The 25,107-nt window shown below is 37.9% G+C and overlaps 1 protein-coding gene across 11 annotated transcripts in view; it reads left to right on the forward strand.

The window, feature by feature from the left end:
• The window catches only part of LOC100702269 (DNA (cytosine-5)-methyltransferase 3A), a 97,555-nt gene that overhangs the window by 45,325 nt on the left and 27,123 nt on the right, over positions 1–25,107 (forward strand). For 10 of the 11 annotated variants that reach the window (XM_019345819.2, XM_019345820.2, XM_019345818.2 and 7 more), the window contains one exon: positions 22,808–23,011. In XM_019345819.2, coding sequence (XP_019201364.1) covers positions 22,808–23,011 — 204 coding nt within the window. Of the gene's footprint in view, positions 1–7,177; positions 7,256–22,807; positions 23,012–25,107 lie in introns of those variants that run through there. The other variant, XM_019345825.2, reaches the window with a different exon arrangement.

Below are 25,107 nucleotides of genomic sequence, written 5' to 3' on the forward strand. Positions count from 1 at the left end.
TCCAAACTAAACAGAGAAGTACACACCTGCAAGTAAAACTAACAAAAGGCTCAGCCTGATAGGGATCAAATTGTTTTAGATCTTCTACTTCTCCTGACTAAATGTTTTAAAGTCTAATTCATGGACTGGTTAAGGGTTACATAATGAACAAAAGGTTGTGTGCAGCATGAAAGTTCAAATAGTAGCTAACTGTTCAATTAAATTGGCTACACTTGGCTTTAAAATGCACCTTGATCAGTCAGTTCAGTGCCATAAGTGTAAATGTTGCGATCCAGGAAAAGTTTTCCAATGTGTCCCCAGCAAAGACATAACAGCAAAATATTTCATCAATAAGGGACTTTATTTGGTCCTTTTTCTTTAAGTCTTTCGCCTTTTTGCAAATTGCAAGTGTGTGTCATTCCAGTCTAAACACTTGGAAAAGCCTTCTTGAAACATTTTAGGGTTTTTTGTGCCAACGCTTCCGGAACAAATCTGGTGCTTGATTGGCAACAGACGGCTGTGTGGGGCTTTCTGCCTTTCTAGAGGAGGCGAGGTAGACAGTAATGATTTCCGAACACCTTGGATACACATGATAGACACTGGTATCAATACCAGTGGGCCTCAGCTGTCCTCTCATGATCTGATTGGCCAAGATGTGTCTTGGGATTTTTGTGTATGTGTGTCTGTGTGTTTATATTGAAGTTTTGTGTTCTTTTAGGTTAGTTTAGTTTTGTTTGTGTTACTCTGTAGTCCTTTATTGTCTGTCATTTCACATAGAGGTTCTTGCCCAGGTACATTAACTGAGATGACACCTGGAAACTGCTGGCAAATCTGAGAAATGGGTGTTTGTAAATTCACCCAATCCAATCAATCCAAATAATTTTTTAGTTTTTTTTTCCAGCCAAAACTTTTCAGCCAGTTTGACACTTAAAATTGTATAAAGAAATGTCTTTAAAATCATAATGTTACATAAACCCTGCACAGTATTTAAATAATACTGTAAGAATAACAATAAATAGCTTATTACATCCAACTGAGCTTTGATTGGAACAAGTGTTGTCTGAGAGCTCTTTACTGTGGTTTGCTCTTATTCTGCCCGTTTGTCCAGTGTTAGCAATTTCTTATTCTTGTTGGAACTTGTCTTAAGTGTGGGGTGGACATTTGTCTGTTTTGGGTCAAAACACTGACATCTGGAAAGATTTTTTTCTTGTCAGCATTCAGTGTGTCATTATGTTATTTAACTTGACCTCTTTGGGCTTTCTGTTCGGCCTTCATCACTTTACTGTGTTTGCAGTCATCCTGCTCTGCTCTGCAGAGTTTGTTTGTTTACACTGGAGGGGAGTGGACTTCCCCTCCACGACTTGGCTTGTGGAAGATGACCTGTTTCCTTTCAGTATTACAGGCTTTTTGCAGCAGCATTTACCCAACAGTTGACACAGTGAAAGTGAAAATGGCACCTTTTCCTTTCCCGTAGACTCACATGCACTGTTTGTCCACCAAAGATATTTGGTTGACATTGGTCTGAAGTGTACCAGTGGTGCAATTCAGATGTAATAAACATTTGTGTGAAACAGTGTCTTTTTTTCTCCTGTGCAGCCACCCCCATCACATTTTCTTTCAATGAATCCTTCCTGTAGGTTTAAAAAGTTGAAAGTGACTGGTGAGTCCATGGATATTTGTATAATATTATATTATATTATATTATATTATATTATATTATATTGTATTGTATTGTATTATATTATATTATATTATATCATATTATATTATATTATATTATGAGAGGGAAATGTTTTCTTTAAAGATCCTGAGTTTCTTGTAAACAGCTGTAATCTTGATGTCCCACCCATTTGTCCTTTACTTTTAAATAGATGTCTCGATTTTTCTCCTCTTTTTACAACATTATCACATCCTCTATAGCTTTACCTGAAATCTTGGCACATTTATAACAGGAGTTTAAAATTTCAGCGTGATGTGTGTATGACTTTAAATATCTTAAAAACGTACCAAATAAATTTAGTATGTGGTGTCAAATATATTTTTATATCCAAGTCATCATTTCTATTTATAATTAGCACTGTATAGTCAACTGCCAAAGTAGGCTTGCTGCGACAGATGATGCATCACCATCCAGATTTCCTGCTTATTATGGAAAGCAAAACAACGGTATTACAAAAACACTTTAGAAGTCCTTTATTTTAGGAAGATGTTCTCAACAAAATAACAATAAGTTGTTCTTAGATTGTTCTTATTCTTGGATGCATCCTTGCACCTGTTATTTAACCTGTTTCCTTCTAAAATCATCATTTTGGTTCAGTGTTGCAGCTCTCTTCTACTCGTTCGTCTTCCAGCTGCAGCTACAGCTGCTTGGAGCACAGAAACCTGCTGAAAACAGGTGCAGCTTGGTGCTCGCAAGGCAGACAGTAAGCAGGTGGACAAAGTGAGTCACTAGGAGGTGAATTTGGAGAAATATGTAGCAAAGAGAGAAACAAATGATTCCCTTTGGAACTTGTGATCAAAATAGAGCTTAAAGAGAGGGAATTTTAGGCTTACCCACCAAGTACCTTCATAACTGAGACATAAGTGACCAGTTGGTAGTTTAACCTGCAGGTTTGACCCAGCATTTGTGAAATGCTTATATCTGAGAGTAGTTGACTGAGTTATAGTATAGTTATAGTAGTAAGCACATAGTAACTCAAGGAAAATGCTTGGCTGGTTAACTGCGCTGTAACCACGAGCAAGGCATATAGTGTGTGAAGATGACCTTAAAGTGAAAAAAGAGAATGAGCGAAAGAGACAGGAAGTGTGTATGTGTGTGGTCGTGAAAAGGAGAGAGAGAAAGTCATTAAGGCTTATTGACACACACACGGACATGAAAGAGCGCGTGAGAAAAAAGCAAGAGTATTGGGAGGAAGAAAGCGAGAGTGAGCAGAAACCACACGTGGTTACATTTCCCTCGTGTTTGAACTTGTTCTGCTGTGCAGTCAGTTTTTGATGGACACAAACTTTGAAGCCTGTGAGACGTGACAGGCGATCGCTTGAAAAGAGCAAAAAGAGCTTTAAATTACTTCATAAACTATAAATCAGTTCTGCACTGGTGAAAATGACGATTATGATTTCAAAAAAAACTTTCTGCTTAATTGGAGCATATGTAAACACATACAGAGTCTAGTTGGTCTAACTGATGCCAGCTTGTCTTCAATCTGCAAACTGTTGCATGTGCATGTGACAGATGGAGAGAGAGAGAAAGAGAGGTAGAGCATGCCTGGCTTCCTGTCAACACTATCCTCTCACTTACTGAGTCATTAGCAGCTCTCCAAAGCTATGTTTGTATTACATGAGTCTAGTGAGACTAATAGGACAGCTCTTTAAACTTTAATTTATCCAAAGGTGGCCTATCATGCTATCAATATCTGCTGAACTGTTGTCCAGGTCACTTCTAAAGAGGTGTTTTTAATTTTAATGAGACTTTTACATGGATAATTAGACGATAGCATAAAAGTACTCATTTCCAGCACAGGCTCATTTTAAAGTCTCAACATTGGCATTTTGGCTATTGCTATAGTGTTTTTGTTTTGGAGCCAGAATACTTGGACCAGAGGGTCCAAATACAGCATGATTATCAAGATACACCCATAAACTGTATAAACACAATGCACAGGCACAAATAACTGCTAATTAATGCAGATTAAGAAAAATAATAGAGTAAATGCTAAAAGCAGAAACCTGGACAGTCTTTACGACACCAAAAAATTATTATTGACATAATTTCATTAATTTTTTTTTTTCATTAAACACTGACAGAAATGCTGTTGAAAGACTCTTAACTAGTGGAGTTGAAGTTGACTGACTGACACCTGTCAATCAAAGCACACATGGCACTAACTTTAAGCCTTAGTAGTCTCCTAATCAGTGAATAATTAAAAATTTACTATTCACAGAGACAAAAATTCTTTGTATCAGTCTGTAAACATGCATCTTAGTCATTTAAATGTATGCATTTTCACATTGGAGTCTATGGGGATTGACTTAAAAACAAAATGCCTAAAACTGAGCATTTAGAGCATCTGAAGCTGAGTTTTTAGCTCACATGGATTACTGGGATATATACTGACCTCATTATATCAACCTTTCTTGTTCATGTTATGTTTTATGAACATGAAACATGACATGAGGGAAAACAGAAATGAAGGAAGAAGGGCAAAGATCAGATCCCTTTTTTAGTCTTTAAAAAAATGGACAAACTTTGTCTTAAAAGAATACTTCAGGGAAAGTACCAAAATATTCTAAAAGAGGCGATTAAGTCAAATATTAAATTGGCAATAGTGATAGACTGATATGTCAGCAGCCGTTTATTGTTGCACCTGCTGATGTGCAATTAGCACTTCATGCACCACTGGCAGTTTAGTCCAGCAGTTCTCAGCTCTTGAAAACCTCACAAGATAAAATCTAAGAGGTTACGACATGATGGTAATGCTCCACACATTTCTCTAATTATTGAGTCTGAGTCAAGTAATTATTATCAGATAAGGAAATATGAGAAGCAATTATAAGCTACAGCTCACATGAATCTGCAACAATATTTAGTTCCAACTTTAGTGCGCAATGTTTATAATGTAGAATGTGGAAACGTGTGAGTCAAAGTGTAATGTAATAATGATAAACAGAATACGAAAACGCCTGAAAAGGTAAAACAGGAATGCTACAGAATGAAAAAACAAGTTGTTGAAGGAAAAAAAAGAGAACTGGCAAGAAAATGAATCCTGTAAAGAGTTTTAACTGAGATGTAAAGCAGAGAAAGATGGATATGGAGTGAAAGAAGGGAAAGAAAAGCAGTGAAAGTGTATGTGCGTGTGTATATTTGACAGAAGGAGAGAGGGGGTGAAATCAGTGCTGGAGACAGAGGTTAACCAGTTCCAGGTTCCTGTGTGCATATGTGTGTGAATTTGCTCTGTCAGTCATTTGAACTGCAGCCAGCTGTTAACACCCTCATCAATATCCCATTTCGCTGTTGTCTGGAGGAAAGCCTTTCACTCTGCAGAGTCGCTTGGACCAATAAAATTACAATGGCATCTTTTCATTTATTATGCATCCTTTTCCCATCTTTAACAATCTACACCTTCAGTCGCAACCTTGTTTTAGCCTCCCACCTTTATTTGTAGTGTGCAGCACTTTCCTAAACAAGATATGATCAATGGTCACGAACAAGTCACACACTACAATCAACAGCATTTTCAAAACACCACTTGCTTCAGCTAGCAGTTACTTTACCTCCACCATCAAGTGTTATACAGCTTGCAGTGATTTTTTTGGCCTTACTGATTCATATGCCAATGCTAAATCAATACCTATTTAGTCTGTGACTTTATTGTTTCCCAGTGCCCAACACGGACTCATCTAATTGCTTAATTTGTTTGAACAACAGAAACTTAACAGAAGCATAAAATCTAACATTGTGGCTGATGGCATTTCCTTCAATTTTGCTAGAAAAAGTAATAAAACAAAAAATATTACTTTAAATTTTTTTTCTATCAATATACCCCTCAATTGCTGCACTACATGTTTGCATTGCAGCTTGCATTCAGCATATTTTAGACTCCGTATGTGTAAACGCTTTTTGAGTATATTCACAGCTGTGTAAATTTCCCGTTACCCGGGGGGGCAAGTTCAGATTCCACAACTTACATGATAAACAGTACACATATACAGTAGTGTGGAGGATTGATGAAAACAACAAAAAGCAAATCAATTACACACTTAAACCTCGTCCAAGATTTGCCTGTCACTTCTCACTTTATTGCTTAACCATTGGTAACTCATGGACATTCCAGGCAATGGTTGCCTAAGTTACCCCTGAATTTACCACCCCTGTATGTCAGCTAAAAAGCAATCTTTGCTGTCACTGGCAGTCAGTTCACTGACTTTGTGTTGCTAACTATTATTTCACATATCATTGCTACCTTAAACTTGTAGTTCTAATGGCCTGTAGGGGAAGACTCCTGTGGTTGCCAAAAAACGCAAAAATATATGCCCTCCTTTACATTTTCCAAAGCCATCTAGCGGGCCAGATTGAAGTCTTTGCTGTGCCGATTTTGGTCCCCAGACCTTATGTTTGACACCCTGGGTCTAGGTTATGAGAAAACATATTCCTGATGAGTTTGTGGTTACAGTTAGTAGTTTTGATGGTTAGTCAATATAATGTGACACTAATGTTTTTTGTCCTGTCTTCCTCCCGGCACCCCCATCCGCTCATGCCAGATAACTGATCCTTCCTGAGTCTGGTTCTATTTGAGGTTTCTTCCTGTTAAAGGAGAGTTTTTCCTTCCCACTGTCGCCAAAGTGTCTGCTTATAGGGGGTCATCTGATTATTGCCATTTTCTCTGGTTTTTTTTGCAGTTTTTTACCTTAAAATATAAAGTGCCTTGAGGCAACTGTAAATTATGGATGTCGTCCATCTCCAGAAGGGGGATAAAAGATTGTGGGCTTTACAGTTGGATCCACACCTCTCTTGCCACTTTAGGTTTCAAAACACCAAGATGACAATGATGCACATGTTTAGCTCAAGGCATCATTTTGTGACATCACCAACCATCACAGTGGCTATGTCCATCTTTTATGTACAGTCTTTGGCCTTAGCTCTATAGAGTAGTGTATGCAAACATATGAGGTCCCACCAATTCCCAGAATTCATTTTATAGAAGTTATGTTAGCTTTGCTTTATTTTCCTTTGTCTAACTCCCTCTGTCTCAATGTATGGCTGCATTAATGTGTACATTTGTGTGTGCATATGCGAGGTGCTGACCCTAACACATCCCACAGCCTTGTCAGCTCTGTGGCTTACCTAACCTTTGACCTTAGCCTGCATACACACACACACACACACGCGCACGCACACACACACACACACACACACACACGCACACGCACACACACTAAGCTGAGTGTGTGTGCGTCTCTGTGTGTGTGTCTGTGTGTCATTATCTCACTTATAACCCTGGGGCTGCCAGACATAACTCCACACCACCAATCTGTGTGTGTGTGTGTGTGTTGTTCACCTAAACATCTGTTAGGTGAAGGAGCCAGTAAATCACACACTTCACTGGCAGCCAATCAGAGGGAGATGGTAAAGAAGGCTTGAGGGTGAGTGTAGCCCAGGAGACACACAGAAGAGAAAGAGGAGGAGGTTAGAGAGAAGGAGAGACAGACGAAGAAAATGACAGAGAGGAAGAGAGCCAGGGAGGAAGGGTTGCCGTTGCAGAGCTACCATACCCGGCCTGTAAGTGATTTAATTTTTTGTCCTTTCTTGTGTGCACGTGTTGCAAGTGTGTGAAGATATGTGAGCCTAAGTTCAAGTTTTTTCTTTCTTTTAAAACAAAATGTGAGACAAACTATTGCCAAGTTATTTCAGCACGACTTTGCTTGGCAGGCTAAAGTAAAATGATGTTTAACTTGGCTTTTTTTTAATGCTTTCTGCTGGCTTTAGACCAAGTGGAGGGAGTAGAACATCTCACAGAGGGTTTGAACTGAGTTAGTGGGGGTCATTTTTGTTTACTTGTAGGTTTTGGAGGGAAAGAGCTTTAAAGCTTCTCACTCTCTTCTACTGAATTAACCCTTCAGTTCCCACTTCTTGTTTTTGTTTGGTCTTCTTAAAGCAACATACACATGTTGTCTTAAGACTTGTCATTGAGGCCTACATATACTGCTTTCATTTGGCTTGTGATAAAACAGCCTTTCCTTTCCACAGAAGAGGAAAAACAAAAATACTTTTCTTTTTCCCTCTTGAGACCTTTCCAATTTCCTCTTGTGCCCCCTATGTAAGTATCTAAAGTTTGGAAGCCATTAATGCAAAGAGAACTAAGGTTCAAAAGTTAAATTCAAACAATTATTTTTCTTTTTTCGAAAAATCTTCTTTGACAACCTCCTATGCCAACCTTTCTCGGTTATTGTTTGGACATCAACTGTCATCGCAGAAAACTTCATTTCTGCTTCAGAGATTTTGAAAACGACCACAAAGCTCATAATGCTAGCTCTTTGTAGAGGTCTTGTACAACTGTAGTTCCCTGAGGGCAGAACAGTGTGTGATACTTTGGAAACGAACACCAAAGTATGACGCTGTAACGTTTGGTGTATTTAGGTTTTGTCCAAAAAACAGCCAGATACTAATTTTGTTTTGTGTTTATTTGTGTCCTTGTATTTTGAAAAGTTTGAAAAGTTTAATCCAGTACTCTATTGGGAACACCACCAAATCGTCTAAGTATTGTATGATATAATTGACATCATTTAGGTTTGAGTTTGATCATATTCACTCAAGGACATTAAGAACTTTGCTCTATAAATGTTTATAAGAAGAAAGAACAGGATTTAGGTGTTACACTCAAATTCTTGTTTTTCAACAATAATAAAATTTTGCCTCAATTATTTCATTAACTGTTAAGAAATTACAACCATTTTATATACTCCCCCATTTTCACAGGCTCAAACTGACAGAAAAGCAGTTTCATGGTCAGGTGAGGTCTGCCAGGTAACAGTATCTCATCAATGGAGAGGATTGTATGGCTGTAAGCCGTTCCTGCTTTTCTTGTTGCTGAAACGACACACAAATTAGGTTGAAATATGAAGCTCTTCATTCACAGCACACTAAAGGCTACACAATCCAGAGTTTGGTTTTTTTGGGGTGGAAGATTAACATTCCCAGTCACAAGGTCATTTGTCCATTAGTTTACATATTACCAAATATGTAAACAAATGGAAAATGTCAGCAAGTTACCAGGATTACCATCAGGCTTGGGTATATTTTTAAACAAGTAACCTTTTGTTGCTCAGTCATTTTCCAGTGGCCAAATCTCTACTCAATATTGGAAAACTATACCAAATCACCAAATTATTATGCTACAGTCAGTCCGAGCACTTTGTTATTGTCCTTAAACAGCAATCAGACACATGTTGTTTAGTCTATTTCATTAGGATTTCTCAGGAGAGCTTCCTGGAAAACACTGATTGCCTTTCTTTAACATGTCCCTCGGCCGCGATCAATGCTAATGAAAGAGCAGTGCTGCCTATTGACAACGTGGGAGGAGGGGTCTTAACTGCTCTTTTAATTGCACTGTGTGTGTATGCAGTGTTGAGCAATGCAGGGTTCGTCTGCAGGTCAGGGTCAGTCACGCTCTTAAAGTGGGTGTGGTTTAAGTAACGGCTCATTGGTTAGGTCATAGGGTGAGAGGTCAGAGGTTGAGGGGGTGGCACTGAGAGTGAAAACGTTGACCAGGCCAAGGGGTTTGTGAAAGTTCAAAGTCGTAACTTACGACATTAAAACTGCTGTCCTTGTGTCTTTCTCCCATCTCCTGCTGTTATTTGTCCTTCACATGACAATACGCATATATCAATTTCATGTGAAGATGTCTAGCAGACATCTACAAATATATATATAGCGTTTCAAACCAGAGGTATTACAGAATTTTCTTTGGTTTCAAGTAGATTCAATCATTTCAGGTTAGTTTCCTCCTTTAAAAATGTTCAGTTTTAGTTGTTTTGTTAAATAATTAATTGGGGTGTTGGGGGCATAAGAAGTGCTGAACAGGTGTTAGAGTACAAAACCCATGTGAAAGCCAATGATTTCAAAATGTGCTTTCAAAGCCTCTTCATCTGTGTGGTAAAAACTTTGTGCAAATATGAAACTAAAAAGATTTACCAAGTATCGTCTTGATGCATTCTCAATCATCCAGGAAAGTAAATCTCCAAAAGTTGAATCTGTTCATCTGGACGTAGCGTTTTGTGGGGGAAACGTTTCGTCACTCATCCAAGTGACTTCTTCAGTCTCAGCTGACTGCAGGTTTCCCCAAACCTTATAAACAGTACATTTGCATAATGACTGAAACCAGCCCACTGAAGGAACAATGGGCTGTGAGGTCAGTTCCTTAATCATAATTATGCAAATTCCCATGACCATTGATCAACAATCACTGACCAAAACCCACTGATCAAAGAACACTGATCAATGGCCATGAGTACCATTCACAGAGAGTTGGGGAATGGCTGCAATCACAGCATTGTAAGATGGCGAAAGATGTACCCTTAGGCCCCCTCCTCGATTCAGAGATGGTCTTTCCCTTTTCACGTAAATGGCCTCCTTGACTCCGCGCTCAAACCAGCGTTCTTCCCTGTCCAGGATGTGTACATCCTCATCGTTGAAAGAGTGTCCACTGGCCTGTAGGTGTAAATAAACTGCAGAGTCCTGGCCTGATGAGGTAGCTCTGACCTCACAGCCCATTGTTCCTTCAGTGGGCTGGTTTCAGTCATTATGCAAATGTACTGTTTATAAGGTTTGGGGAAACCTGCAGTCAGCTGAGACTGAAGAAGTCACTTGGATGAGTGACGAAACGTTTCTCCCACAAAACGCTACGTCCAGATGAACAGATTCAACTTTTGGAGATTTACCAAGTATATTTGTCTTGCGTTACAGTACCAGTTAAAAGTCTGGACACACTCACTCATTTTGACTGGTATTGTAGTTAGTGTTCCAGTCTCAGTTTGAAGTTTTTTTTAACTTAATTTCAGTTAATTAAAATGAACTGGCTTCACATATAATAAACAGTAAAAACAGAAATAAAGAAAAACAATAATGGGAAAATTCACTGTATTATATTCACTGTAATATTAAAAACAGGCTTACAAACAAACATAATAAAAAAAATACAGGCAATTACAGATAAATAAAACTTTGGATTAATAAAAGAAAACGAAGCAGAAAATGTTTATCTGCCTTTTTATATATCTTGATATCAGCTTTGTGTGAACCTGTTAGTATAGTTTTGTATTTTTATTAGTTTTTCCTCTTTTTATTTTTGGTTTCCTCTCAGTTTATTTTACAGTGTGGGTTTGCTTGTTTCAGTGTAGTGTGTATTAGTTTATGTGTTTGTTTTAGTCTTACTAATTGTCATAATGCAGTGGTTATTTGTTAGGCGCAAAATTTGAGCTTATATGAGACATTGCAATACAAGCTCAAAGCTGATGCACAGCATCAAACCCTCATCAAGCTAGTTCAAGACATTCCCTCTACATTTTTATCTTCTTAGTTACTTTCGTGAAGTAAAACAATATTGTTTCAGGGGTTTCTTTCTCCCGCCAAAGTATGGTTTTTATTTTTGTTTCATTTAACTTATCTTTTTCCACAACTAGTTTGCCGTTTACATGCAAACAAGGCAGTAACAACAAAATGTCTTATTAAATGGAAACATTTAATAAGACATTTTGTAAAAACATGTTCATAGCGTAGCAAAGATGGCGAGTCATATATTACAGTTCTTCTCCACTCTTTCAAGCAGATGTATTTTGAAAGCCCCCCGTGTACCCTTCTTTCTCACTTTTCTTTGTTTTGAAACAAACTTTAACTTGTTATCATGATACCTTCTGATTGAATCTGAGAAGTTCCTCTTTGACAGAAAGGTTCACAGGAGTTGTTGATGTAAAAAAAAAAAGTACACAGATTTGTGACCAAACATGCGGGTGAACCCAGAAAATCTTCTGCAGCCTACCATAGAGTAGAGGCTTGAATGAGCCCCAGCAAAGTGGAAGTCTTCCAGCTTAAATGCTGCCAACTGGCCTAATTACTGTGTGTTTTATAGGTTGGAAGGTCATTTCAAACCTCACAGTCATCACACTTTTACTGATTGCAGCATAAATTACTTGATGTTATATGTAGTAAAACAATATGTGCGAACTTAAACTTGCCCTCAGTCGTAATGTTGAGTCAGATTATTTGCTGCCTTTGAGTGAGCTGGCAGCTGTGTGGGCAGAAAACAAAAGACCTATCCTTATGTGGCACCTGATTGTAATTGCTCCAGGTGATGTGAAGTATTTAAAGGCTGATGGGAAGCTCCATAGACAGAGTCTGTTGTTTTGTGTATTTTCAAAGATTTCAGTGCATACGTTTCATTTAACTGGCCTTACTTCATTTAAACTGGTTCACAAAGCAGGTTCCTCTCCTGCATAATATAAAAAATACAGTCATACTACAATGCATAAAAACAGTCTATATAACAGCAAAAAAATGCAGCAATGCAGAAAAAACAACATAAATGAAAAGAATTGGACTGCATATACTTTGAGTCCGTAGGTGGAATGTGTCCTTCAAAACATGTTTATATCCAACGAAGTCTCAAAGGAGTTCCTGAAATAATCATAACCTCCGTTCTATTGATCCGTGTCTCTAGACACACATTTTAAATTTTTCCTGCTCCCAATTTGTGTCCATTTACATAATGTTTTACATTTTTAAAGGGGGAAAATGTTCTTACCAGACTGGCAGCAGCACTTTCTCCAACACCAGATACAGAAATTCTTACCTCATAACACAATATCTGCATTCATTTATTATATTTGTATTCCTAATATTAATATTTCTATTCAGTACTGCTCCTTGATTTAAGTTTCTTCTTTTAGATTTTTACACAAAATAAGGGATCTGTGCAAGAAAGCAGATAACAGGCATGTTAACCGGCACCATCGTGTAGTACTTGTTGACAGAGTAAACTAACATATAAACTAAGTGGTGTGTGGCCACACTAAGCACAACTGTTTGTTGGCTTGCAGGAAGTAAGGCCTACTGGTTATCGTTGATTATCGTTAAAGATGATTTGGTTTGCATATTTTAGAAACAGATGATGGTTTGGGTTAAAATACAGCGGTCGCCATTTGTTTTTAAAGCTCTGTTTTCTTCGTTGCCATCATGATTTTGAAGAGACAAAGCATGTGTTCTTTGAAATACATTTACTTCAAAGTCTTGCTAACTGACACTAAAGAATGTGATAAATATACATGTGTTTAAACTGTGAAAAATGCTGTTGCTCTAATGATCTTAATTCAGGTTTTTAGGCATGCACTATCCTGCAAGTGTATTCTATCCTGTGAAGCCCACAAACTGCTGTGCTTACTCATGATTCATTGCTTCGTTAACATCTGTCTACGTATGTTTCTTTATTTGTGGCAGTCCTAGCTGTAAGACAAAGTAAAATATAAACATATATAAAAAATATAAATAAGGTAATATAGTAAAAAAGAAATATCTAAGTATACAAGTATATGTGCAGTATATTGGAATATATTTCAATGTATTGCTTATTGTAAAGCTTAGTGTTGGCCATATGGAGTACACCAAATAACGGTCCAAATAGTAGTTTGTGCTGAAATAACTGCATGTAGAACTGATGTAGTAATGTGTTCTATCTTTTGCCTACATAGCAGTAAGTGCTGAAGAGAAAGGAGATATGATTTTGAATGTGAAAGTAAAATTTTATTGGCTTGCCTAGTTGTGTAATTCTGAAAAGTCAGGGCAGAAGAATGTAAGAGTGCAATACAGTGGTGGGTTAGAGAGGGAAAGTTGCCATGAATCATGTAAGCTCTATTGTGTAGTCTTGCTATTGGTTCAGTGGTTTCTTTTGTGGTGAGTGACCAAACTGGCAGGAGGTAGGATATTGTTGTGAGAATATTTGCATGTAAATATGTCTCTGAAGGAGCTGGGATGAGATACTGTGTTGTGAGTAAAGGGATATTTGTAGGTTTTCTGCATTTGATTTGCAGAACAAATAGGTAATATGGTCCTGTGGGTATCAGTGATGATAGTGATGAATTGTGCTATAAATTCCCTGTAAAGCTACCAGTAATATTATCAGATTAATAATAATTTTTTGCCTTCACTGCATCCACAGTTTGAATAAAAGTGACAAATCCCTTTGTGTTTTTTTTATGTAGTGCTGCTTGCATAAAGCTGACCCTGCAGGTTATTTCAGCCCAGAGCCCTGCGCTCACAGAAACCCAAGCAGGTGATGAATGCATATCTGCCTGTCACCAGTGAGTCATCCTCATCCATGAAAAAAACTTCCTGGTGGAGTGTTCAATCAGCTAAGGTTGCCAGGCAACAAACACAGTTTCATCCAGTAAGCAGGACTGGCTTTGGCCGAGTTCACTCAGCAGCACGAGCCAGCTCCAAGTCCTGTAATGAGATGATCTGGTCCAGATGCTACACGTAATGATTGAGTTTCTTTCACAGCAACAGCAAAAAGTTTAGATGAGCCCAGGTTGAGATCAAATTACAATTTAGAATTTAGAGACGAAACAGGATGAACATTTTATATCACAGTTACAGTTCCCATGGCTGTCATAATTATAAGGTGGTAATATTAAGAGGTTAGCATCTCATAGTCAAAATTGCTGCTGTAAACAACATAGAAAACCTCCACTGAGATTCTGACACTCATGATGTAGAAGCTGGAGATTGCGTTAGTGATGATGAAATGTTTGTGATGATTTCTCTCAATATTTCTCCTTAGCTTTAAGGTATATATGCCATGAGAATGAACTGCAGCAAAACCCAGAGTTTCAGGACATCTTTCCCTGAACTTTGGGTGGATGTCTTCTGTGCAGTCCTCAAACTCTGGACTATTACTGCTTCACACTGGGCATCTCCATGGTGAGGTTCACTAGGTGTCCTTCTGGTTCTGCAGAGCATCTCCACCCTCACTATAAGAGTTGCCCCTCTTAGAGGCAGCACTGATCTTCATTTTCTGCCCTGTTGTGTGTGATTAGAATGAAGGATTGTTGGGATCCAGTGCTGGTTTTTCTTTATCTTGGAGTCTAGGATGATGTGAACAGTTCAGATTTTCAGTGTCTTAGCTTGGTTTCTAAAAAAGTGTGGAATTGATACATGATCAGAACTACCCCCTTACAGTCTTTTCTGATTTGTATTTTAAGATAAACTTCATTTATACCAAACCTTTAAACACAAAATATAACAACATGGAGCTTACAATGATGTCCTGAGAATTTTAACTATAACATAATCATGACACTTCAGTTTAACATTTAACTAAAGTAATTTAACCTTGTAATTCTTTAGGAGCCTGCACAAATATTGTCACATAGTAAAACAGAAATTAAAGCAATATTGTCCAACTGGGATGTCGAGCTTTTTAGCCAGTTGCTTAAAGCCCTCCTTTACCACCACATAACCGCATGAGTAATAACCATCCAGCATTTGCTCTTCCTGTCACATAGAGTGCAACTAACAAATACTCCAGCGATGTTTGATTGAGTCATTTATTTACTTTTGTGTTACACATCACCAGCTGTTAGTGTCTCTTCTTTTGTAGACTTGGTGAAACAAGTTTGTTGTTTCCACCTTTAATGGTAACAGTTTTTATGCATCTTTTTCAAATAATTGTGCTTAGAGGATAGAGGTGGTTGTCCTTTTTTAGGTACTCAGTGGTCATCAGCGTTGCTCCTGCTCTTAGACATGTTTGGGCTTGTGTCGTTGTTGCTAGGCAACTTAAACGCATAGCATTATTGTATAATTTATATCTCGACATGGCACTGTTTTATCATGTAAAAAATTATACCCTTGTTATCACAGACAATTGTTACAATATGACACCGCCCTATTTTACACCATATTTAAGTCACGGCTATCCACACACAGTCCTCACACATTTCTTCTTATCGCTCAGATTTACTGAAAAGTCCTGAAGACGAGTACGGTCAGAGTGTGTGTATTCACGTGAGTGTGGAAACATCTCTATGAAGCACATCAAACTACAGTCCCATGTTCCCTCTGGACCTTAATTAGTCCACCAATCTTATTGTCTAAATATGTCATGTTCAGTTCACTTCGGTATACCTCAGATATTTTTATATATAAACCTACGTTCTTCACGCAAAGCAATAACTTCAAAAAAAGTAGATTTTATCTCAGCAGCTTAATCTTCAGCTGTGGGTTTAACAACCTCTCATTTGAGGTTAAAAACATGTCAGCAGGTCACAGCATGAAGTGAAGAACTAATTATTAACACATTATCTGTGGCGCTTGTCAGTTATGTCGGTTGTTTTCATGAACAGTCTGATAGAGCGTGGCTGTGAATTATAGCATATTGTTATCTCCTTTACTTCCGTGAATGATGGTTCAGTGTATCCTCTGCCAAATGAGGTTATAAATGACGACCTGAAGCACCTTTCTTTAAGTATTTAGAGCTCTTATTATGCCTGACAAGAAGATACTTCAGGGTCTCTTCAATGACTTGGGAATCTTCCTAAGCTAAGATATTAGACTGGAGCCCAGCTTTGTTTCTCCTGCCCTCTAGACTTGCTGCTTTTTCTTTTTAACACTTTGGTTCCTCTGTACAGCACTTTGTAGCCTACTTCACTACCTAAAACCAGCTCGTTTAGCCGCTTATTCACAATCACCTTCTGTGGGACACACAAAAGCGCCAAAATTCATTATTGGTATATTTGCATATTTAATGTTGTAGAACAAAACATATAAATTTCTACAGCTGGTGTTAACAACTGACCTTTTTTCAGGCATCAAGCCTAAAAACTTTTGAATTCCAAACCCGTAATTGGACTAATTCCTGCTGTATCTGCGTAACATTTTAATGTCTGACCCTGAAGCTCATTGTTACTGTGGCCAAATATTGTGGTGAATTACATTGTTTGGGTAAAATGACAAGAATGCCTAAACAAAGATGGAAGGAATGTAAATAAGTGCGACATGTGTGTATGTTAAAAATGTCAAACTACGGTTCATCCAGCATGCAGACATACAGACTGTGCAGAAGGTATAGGAACTTGTTTTATGGTCACAAAATACCAGCAGGGAGGCATCTGATCGGCTCCAGATTCGTTCTGCAGCCCGACAACGACACCAAACTCACAGCCAGAGTCATAAAGATCTATCTTCAGCCACACGAGGAACAACTCATCCTGCAACAGATGGTGTGGCCCCCACAGTCCAGCCACTCTGGTCTGGGATTACATCAGTGGATCTCAAACTGTGGGGCAGAAAACCAGGTGAAAAATATGACAAGAAACTAGATCTAATATTTTTGTTAGGGAAAATAATCAAACAAGAAGTAATTGATGAAAATTGTGTGAACTTGGCTTCTGAAGTGTGGCCTGCTTGAAGACATTAAGAGAACAAATCCATGAAACAACATCCTGTTCATCAGAAAGTTCCCATTGTAAGCAAAATCCTTGGAGTAAAGATTTGGAACCTGAAATCTAAGCAGAGGACTATCAGCTTGTCCAGGCTAACACAGTAATAACTGGTTAATGTGAACATATGTAATCCCTGCACCATTACACTGTTAAATAAAATACACCAGACATTTGTGCAGTTTATCCAGAGGATTTTCTCAGTTTGTTCTGTGTTCGACAGAAAGATTAGAACACTTTCAAGAAGAGATCAGAGTGATGTGAGAAAATTATCACAAGGCTAAAACCTGTTTCTTCTTGGTTCTCTAATTCTAGTAAAAATGACAAAACACAAATCAGAACATCAGGCTTTTAAATGCCAAAGGGCTCAATTCATATGAAATCAATCGGTCTGCATTGGAAATACAGCCTAGATTCTTTCCTTAGACAAAAATTGATATATATTGATGAAAGAGCCTGGGAAGCCTTTTTCTGAGATTGTAAAGAATTTAGATTATTATAGGAGGGTCAGTATGAACGGCTGTTTAATGTAAACCACAAAGTATTTAGTTAGTTATAGCTTCTAAACTCATAACAAAACCAACAAAGCCAGCTGTGTTCACACCAAATATCCACTTGATTTAGTATTTTCAAAAGAGGTTAACTGCAAAATTTTATTTTTTTAGTATGCTTGCTTTACCTTTAGTGCACAAAACATTTGGACTAATAGAAAAAAGCTAAAAATAGCTGCCATTTAGCTGCAGGAAGGAAAAATCCAGTTTTTTGTTTAAGTCTCCCAGATGTTTTAGGGACCAGTGAAGACATATGGAGATTTCCTCACTTTCTTTGTGTGTGTGAGTGAGTGAGTGTGTGTGTGGTTTGTCTATGATCCATGTAACAGGCTGATTAGGATTTTATGAGGTCAGAGGCCAACAGGAGTGAGAAAAAGTGACCTTCTCACCTCGGGATCACACTCAGGAGAACACCGTCACAAACTGTCTCCTCCACGTGAATTTATGCCATCAGTAGCCCTCACCATTCTTCTCCTTTTCTTTTTTTCTATTTAGAGGAATGCAGCAGAATGTGTTTGTTTCACACTTTGGTCTCATTACATTTTGGTTTCTACATCAGCTCCAGTAACAAACAAATGGTTCTCTTTAGTGTTAGAAAGATTTTAGGTCAATAAAAATCTCTGTAGGAGTGAGCACATGGTTAGTTTTTTTTATTTTTTTAAGCTGCGAGCTCAACTCAGAGCCACATTACTGTGTCATCTTTCAGCACTGAAGTTTGATTTTCTGCAGGTAGCTATTACTGATAATCACAGGTGGGCACTATGCTTACTCAAATGCCATGCTTATGTACAATTATGAGTTTTAGGTTGTAATGTTATGAAATGTGCAAAATTACCAGTTTCCATGAAACTTGAGGAGAGGTGTAACATGAAAAAAAGAAGAACCTTTTACTATTTTGGTGTCGACCTGGATTATTTTATTTAAAAATGGCCTTGGTGGAGGTCTGCGGTTTCTAAGTGCCCTTCTGATATTTACTTATTCTTACTTTTAACTACAATTTGGAGGCCAGAGTGCTCCTGTCCAATACTCTAAAGGAAAATGTCATATAAATCCTTTCACTATTGTGGCTTCTCATCTCAAATGTGACCAAACTTTTAAATAACAATGCCAGTATCTGTTCATGTAATCCAAAAGTACAGGCATCAGACTGGTATAAACACTGAGTTTGTACTTTTTCTTTTAGCTCTTGGCTATATATGACATCAGAAATAGACAATAATGAAATGAGGGGCTTCCTTAAGGTCCAGTTGGAAAAATAAAACTGGATTACGTTGTTTTATGAATCATGCAAAGCTACTTAAGTGGAGTAAAGAATGAAAATATGCAGCTATGTCCACTTTAAAGTGTCTCCTTGCTGTATCTCTTTCCATGTCTTTGCTTTTATTTCACATTTTTGTCCTATGGGGTCTCCATTTTCTAACATCTAAACCTTTAATCTCTAAGGGGAGTGGAGATAAAAACATCTTGCATCAGAGGATGAAATGACGGGCAACATCAAGGCCCAGTAGACGATAAATAAAGAACTTTGAGTCATGCAAAGCTAGTCCAGTAGAGTCTAAGCGTGGAGTGTTTATAAAAGATGATTGTAGCCACTGTGACCTCAAGCTTTTCCTGTTGAAGTTCAGAGATGAGTACGTCAGCCACCACAAACTGTTCTGAAAAAGGAAGGGATGGATCGAACTAAGAAATCGAGCGACACTCCACACTCATAAAGTAGCGAATTGTCATTCAAAGGGTAAACCAGATGCTGATTTATCTTCCTTTGAAACTTTAATGGGGGCTGTGATTTACAAAATTAAAATCAGGTTTTATTCAGTAACACATGAAACTATTGACTGAGACCATAAAGTCATCAGGAAAGTTTTTATTGAAGTCATAAATAAAGGGAGCTGAGGGCTGATTTGACATAGACCTCTATAGGATCACAAGTCTTTTTGCAGCCACAGGCATCGATCGCCCCCCAGTCTGAGTGAATTAAAATGTTTTTTTCCAAGGATTTTATTCACAAAGATCATGATTGACTATAAAAATACAGCTCTAACTCCTCTACCCCCTCTCTATTAAACTAATAATGAAACTCATTCACATTTGGGGGGTTTTGTGTACTTTTGTACTTCAGGGAAAGTATGAAAACAAGACTTTTAATCGTGTATTTTTATAGTATGATATTGTAATTGGTCACAACTGCTGTACAATGAAGTCAACTTTAAGTTGAAAATCTGAGCTCTGTGTCTTCCTGACTTCCATTCAAAGAGCTGCACATTCTGTCTGTGCTGTATTCTCCAGTTTTATGATATAATCCTATTTACTCTCTCGCTCTTTGTCTTCTCTCCCTCTCTCTCTCTCCTTCCTGAGTTGAACCCATTGAACTCCCTCCCCACCGCACCCTCTTTTCCCACTCACTTCCTGTTTAGAGGAACAATTAAAGGATTGTTCCTGCAGCTCGGGACAGCAGGGCCTTGATCTAGAGCGGCCGCCACTTGAGCTAGAAAGAACCACAAAAAGCATCAGTTATGAGACCTCCTTGAAGGACAGTGTTTGGCTACGGACCAGCAGAAATAAAACAAAAAGGTTATCATAGATGGGGAAACACAGATACTCAGGAGGAGACGATGTCCTCGACAGGCGCAGGCATGCCAGACATGATCAATGACAGTAATATGCAGGGAAGATTTTAACGTACATAATAGCTGATGAAGTTGCCAGTCAGCTGTCATCTTTTTAACTATCTTCAAAAGTTTCTAGAGTCACTTTTCTCTTTTGAGTTTGGGTGTTATTGTTTAAATTCTTAAACCTGTGCTATTCATGTCACAGTGTAGCTGTGTGGAGAGTTGAATAGGAACAAAAAAACCCCTCACCAATCAACAGTTAACCGAACTGAATGAACACAGGATACGAGGAAAAGGGCACCAGGACACAAGGAGGAAGTAAACTGATAGTTTCATATACTCTAAGCAGACAACATGACAGAAGACAGAACAGAGTAAGCACTATATACACACTGAGGACTGATAGGGAACTAAAGACAGGTGGGAGACTCTGCTGGATGTAATTGACAAAGCCGAGAGAAAAGCAGGAAGAAAAGTTAGAATAAGACACTGCAGAAGACTAGCCTTCACAGTAAAACAGGACATGACCAAATGACACATGTTAAACATGAAGACAGAGACCGAGGGAAAGGTGGACAACAAACAAATACAAGAACCATAAAATACAAACTCAGATATAGTCAATGAAAATCCCAAATATACAAAACCATGGGACGATGACAATCAGAGCAACACTGTTGTTGTTGTCCAAACTGAAAAAATTTTAGTAAAAATAAATAATAGTAATAATAGTCATAGTCATTTTTTTGGTCTGAAATGTATGTGTATGATAAATAAATAATATTTTGAGTTTAGATCAGATTAGTTACCTATAGTTATCTTGATTGGAATGTTTTTATTCACTATATCAGAACTCAAAGCTACTCAGGTCTGTATCTATTTATGTGTGTTTATTATTTACCTACTTTTACAATGTTTAAAATTACAAACAACCTGACATTATTCACATCATTCATATTAATTCTTCACTCGGGACAAATATAGTAAAAAAGAAGACTGATGCTTCCACCTGCCTAATTTATGGCTCTCTTTTTAGACCCAGGTGGGTTCCAATGTGGCTTGCAGCTGTGGGAAAATTGTAGACAGGTTAAAGCTACTTAAAAAGTTAAATTTACCACATCAGTAAGTGGAGGGACATTTGCTGAGCCCCTGGCTGATTTGGCCCGGCTTTGAGATCTGCTGATCTGTTGGGATTGCAGCTGAATTTGACTTTTTGGATTGTCTGAAATGACTGCTTGATTTGTGGTAGAAAGTTGAAATAGTAAAACATTTGTTTAAACGCTGCCTTCAGTATTTAGTAGTACAGTAGTTGCTAGTAGTTGCTTGTTCACTTGCCAAAGAAACCATTGAGCCAGGGACCTTTGTTTGCATTTCATTCTCATTCTTCTCATATTTCTACTCTCAGTAAAATAGCAGGAGCAAAATGCAAACCCACACAACCTGTTGTAAACGTGAAGTGTTACTTGATGAAACATTTGAATGAGCAATCTATTATCTAATGATATCAGTACTGGTGGAGGAGGATATGCGTACATGTGGGAGGTTTGCCCAAAGGAAAATCTGACAAAAGGTCGGACATAAATGGTGAATCTGGTGTTGGAAATTTTGACATGGAGCAGAAATTAGTAATAGGAATTTTAATTTGTTCTTACACTCAGATAAGGTCAAAGGTTGGAACGTTTTTACAGTTATTTTTCCAGGGCCTAATAAATATTAACTTAAGCTTAAAAACAATTTGTTTTCAATGTGTCCACTTGTTAATTCCTAATGTTTTTAACTTGATTAAAACTTCCAATTACTTCAAATACAAGATTTTATACATTTTCCTTCTTGTAAGATAATGCTGGCATTACCTCATGGCTTTGCCAAACCATCCTTTGAAGAAGATTAAGGCCTTGGGCAGGAAGAAAATTAAAAGATTTTGGGCATAGATTTAGTTTGAATATGAGGTGACACTTTTAACACCAGACCGGATCTCCTAGCCAGGAAATTTTGAGACTTTAATTACTTTTAGCGCACCATTTTTAAAAAAAGTTTCTGCATTTGTTTTTAGTAGAAAAGTCAAAAGCCGGCTCCATAGTTTGACGTGTACTGGAATATAAGGCACTAAAGCCTTCAGTCAGTCTGTATCGCTTCCAAATGTTAATTAACCTCAGATTTTCAAGACAAGTATAGATATGATTTAATCTACTGCTCTCCTCTATGTGAGTCAGAGTGGGACAAGTCAGTTCACTTCTCTCTGACTGATATCAGGCTGCTTTGTTCATGTTTAAAACTTTCCACACAATCATAAAAAAACCTCATATATTCATCTTTTGGTGATGTTTAGGAACCATGTATATAAGTGAGTAGGCAACTTTTCTGAAGAGTATCTAGAAAATTAGCATTTCTAAACTAAAATAAATAACATATTATCTGACCACCTTCTCTTGTTTCAATCATGTTTATCAACCTGCCAGCATGTACTCGCATCTACCAGAGGAGAGGCTATGCCACAAAGAATCAGTGTTTTTATTATCTCATAATTGATATTTTGGGAACATGCTTCTTTCTTGTTTTTATTAAAGCGTTAAAGGCATTTGTGTTTAATTCTTGTGGGAAGGACTTTTCCCCTGTGTCATCCTGTGAAATGAACACCTGTGCATCAAACAACGTTGATGGAATAAAAGTATCCTTCCTCTCTCGCAGGCAGAGCGACGGGCCTACCGAGAGGCAGAGATAAACATGATGGATGACCTCTCAGAAGCTGACTTTCAGAAAGAGGAGGAGCCCGCCAGCCCTGCCCCTCCCCCTTCACAACAACACACAGACCCTGCCTCTCCGACGGTCGCCGTGACACCCGAGCCAGTCGCCAGGGGAGAACAGCCCACGCCCAGTGAGATTGAATACCAGGTGAGAGATTCTGGCTGTCATTTTCGGTCCGACCCCATACATCCTCCGGGCTCGAGGCTCAGATTCACGCTCGCTGAACCGACTTGTATTTCTTACTTCAGACTCCACCAGATGCACTGCAGTGTATTTTAGAAAAGCCCAAAAGGTGGATCTAATAATACTCTGTTGCAGACCAGGCGCCACTAGTGTGTCATTCCTTTAATACTTCTTTGAGGTCCACATGAAGGATGCATGCAGAGTTGGTCCATTGTAATAAAAAGCCTTGTGCTTGTTTGATGACAGTGAACACTAGCAGCCTTGTGGGCATCAAACTATAACATGCTTATTACTGAGCACTTGAGGAACCTTTACTGCATTCAACCATGTACTAAAGATGCTTTCACCCAGTCACACTCATTCCTACAGCTTTTTTTCTATGACTTAAACCTCTTTTTTCCCTCCATACAACAAGCCTGGCCACACCTTCACACTCTGTGAATTTCTGACACCTTTTTTTGGAGGGTTTTAAAATTGAGTTAAACTTAAGACAGTTGGTCTGAAAATCGCATATGATATGTGTTACAAATGTATATTTAAATGCTGTAGTGAGATTTTTTTCAATTACAGAGCGTAGTAACACTAAAGTGTCAGTAGTCACAAATGTGGTCCAAATGTTCTTCCTTTGTTTTAGAGGCAGAGATAATTAGGGGTATAATTCTGTGGCAGTGACACATGCATGTATCAACAGCTGTCTGCATCTGTTCACTGATTAGTTCACTGTGTAGTGAATAATTTACAGTGGGTAGTAAGTGATTGAGTGATCAGTTTAAAACATCTGAGTTTGTTCTGCAGTTTAAGAGCCGGAGCTCACAGAATAAATCTCACCAAAACTTTAATTTCAAACTTTAATTTTATTCTCTCACCTTTTAAACCAACATGATCGGAATTACCAAAAATGATACAACAGTATTGAACATCTCCATTTTCATGAAAACTTGGGATACTAAATTCATTTAGGATGACCATGTACAATATGTGATGTTGATATAGTTGAAAGCTCCGGGAGTGTCACTGTGACTCATCTCCGGTCTGGCTGGGAACATTTGTTGCTTCTCCTCCTCCCTCTCTGTCATTTTCTGTCATCACTTTACTGGTGATGTGAAATAATAGTGTTTATTTTGAATGGCTCTGCTTCAGAGTATCCATTCTCTGAAAGCCACATATTAAACAGTGTTAATAATTTCAAAGCACATATATTTTATATTAAATGTTGTCAATCATCAGGTTCTTTCGATTGGATGAAAAATCAAGCTGGTTTGCGGATTTTCTCAGTTGTTGAAAACAAAGTGTGGCTTATGGATGATGTCTGGTGGTGTTAACAAAGGTGTGCCACAGGGTTTTATTCTAGGACCACTTTTATTCACATTTAACAATTAGCTTAGGAGTAAAGGTCAGAAACAGTACAATTCACCTGTACACGGTCAATGCTATTTTACATACAACAGCGCCCTCTGATGACAGGCACTCCATAACTTGCATGTTAGTTTAATTGTATGCGTGTATATATATATGTATATATATATATGTGTATATATATATATATATACCAACTGAATATTTCTATTTGCACACCAATTTAAAGAGTGACAACTAAATACATATGTGCACACATATTTCTGGCTTGATGTAAGACTATGGTTCAAAAAACAATGTCATGAACTAAGTCTTATTTTATAGAAAGAATCCCAGTCAAGAAAACTGTCCAGTGAGTATTTTATCTGTTACTAATTTAGACACATTCTTCTGCTTCTATTTTTAAACTCTATTGATGCAGTATAATATTTTAATTTTAGGTTCCTAACTGGGCATGGCTTTAAAACACATCTTCAAGATCAATATGAGGAAGTTTGGTGACAGTCAGAAGAGAAAAGTGTTTTATTTAAGTAGTTCTTGGCAAGCTTCCTGGGAATCTTACATTTCTTTGTTTAACTGTAGATCAATTTCACACTAGGCTAGGTCCTAGGACTATTTGGTTCTTGAAGATAATATTCTGCTAATACTGCAATCTGGAAACAGGCTTTTATGTACTGTGCTCTACAGAAGTGGAACAATCTGCA

The sequence above is a fragment of the Oreochromis niloticus genome, linkage group LG15 (assembly GCF_001858045.2).
Source record: "Oreochromis niloticus isolate F11D_XX linkage group LG15, O_niloticus_UMD_NMBU, whole genome shotgun sequence".
Taxonomy (NCBI): Eukaryota; Metazoa; Chordata; class Actinopteri; order Cichliformes; family Cichlidae; genus Oreochromis; species Oreochromis niloticus.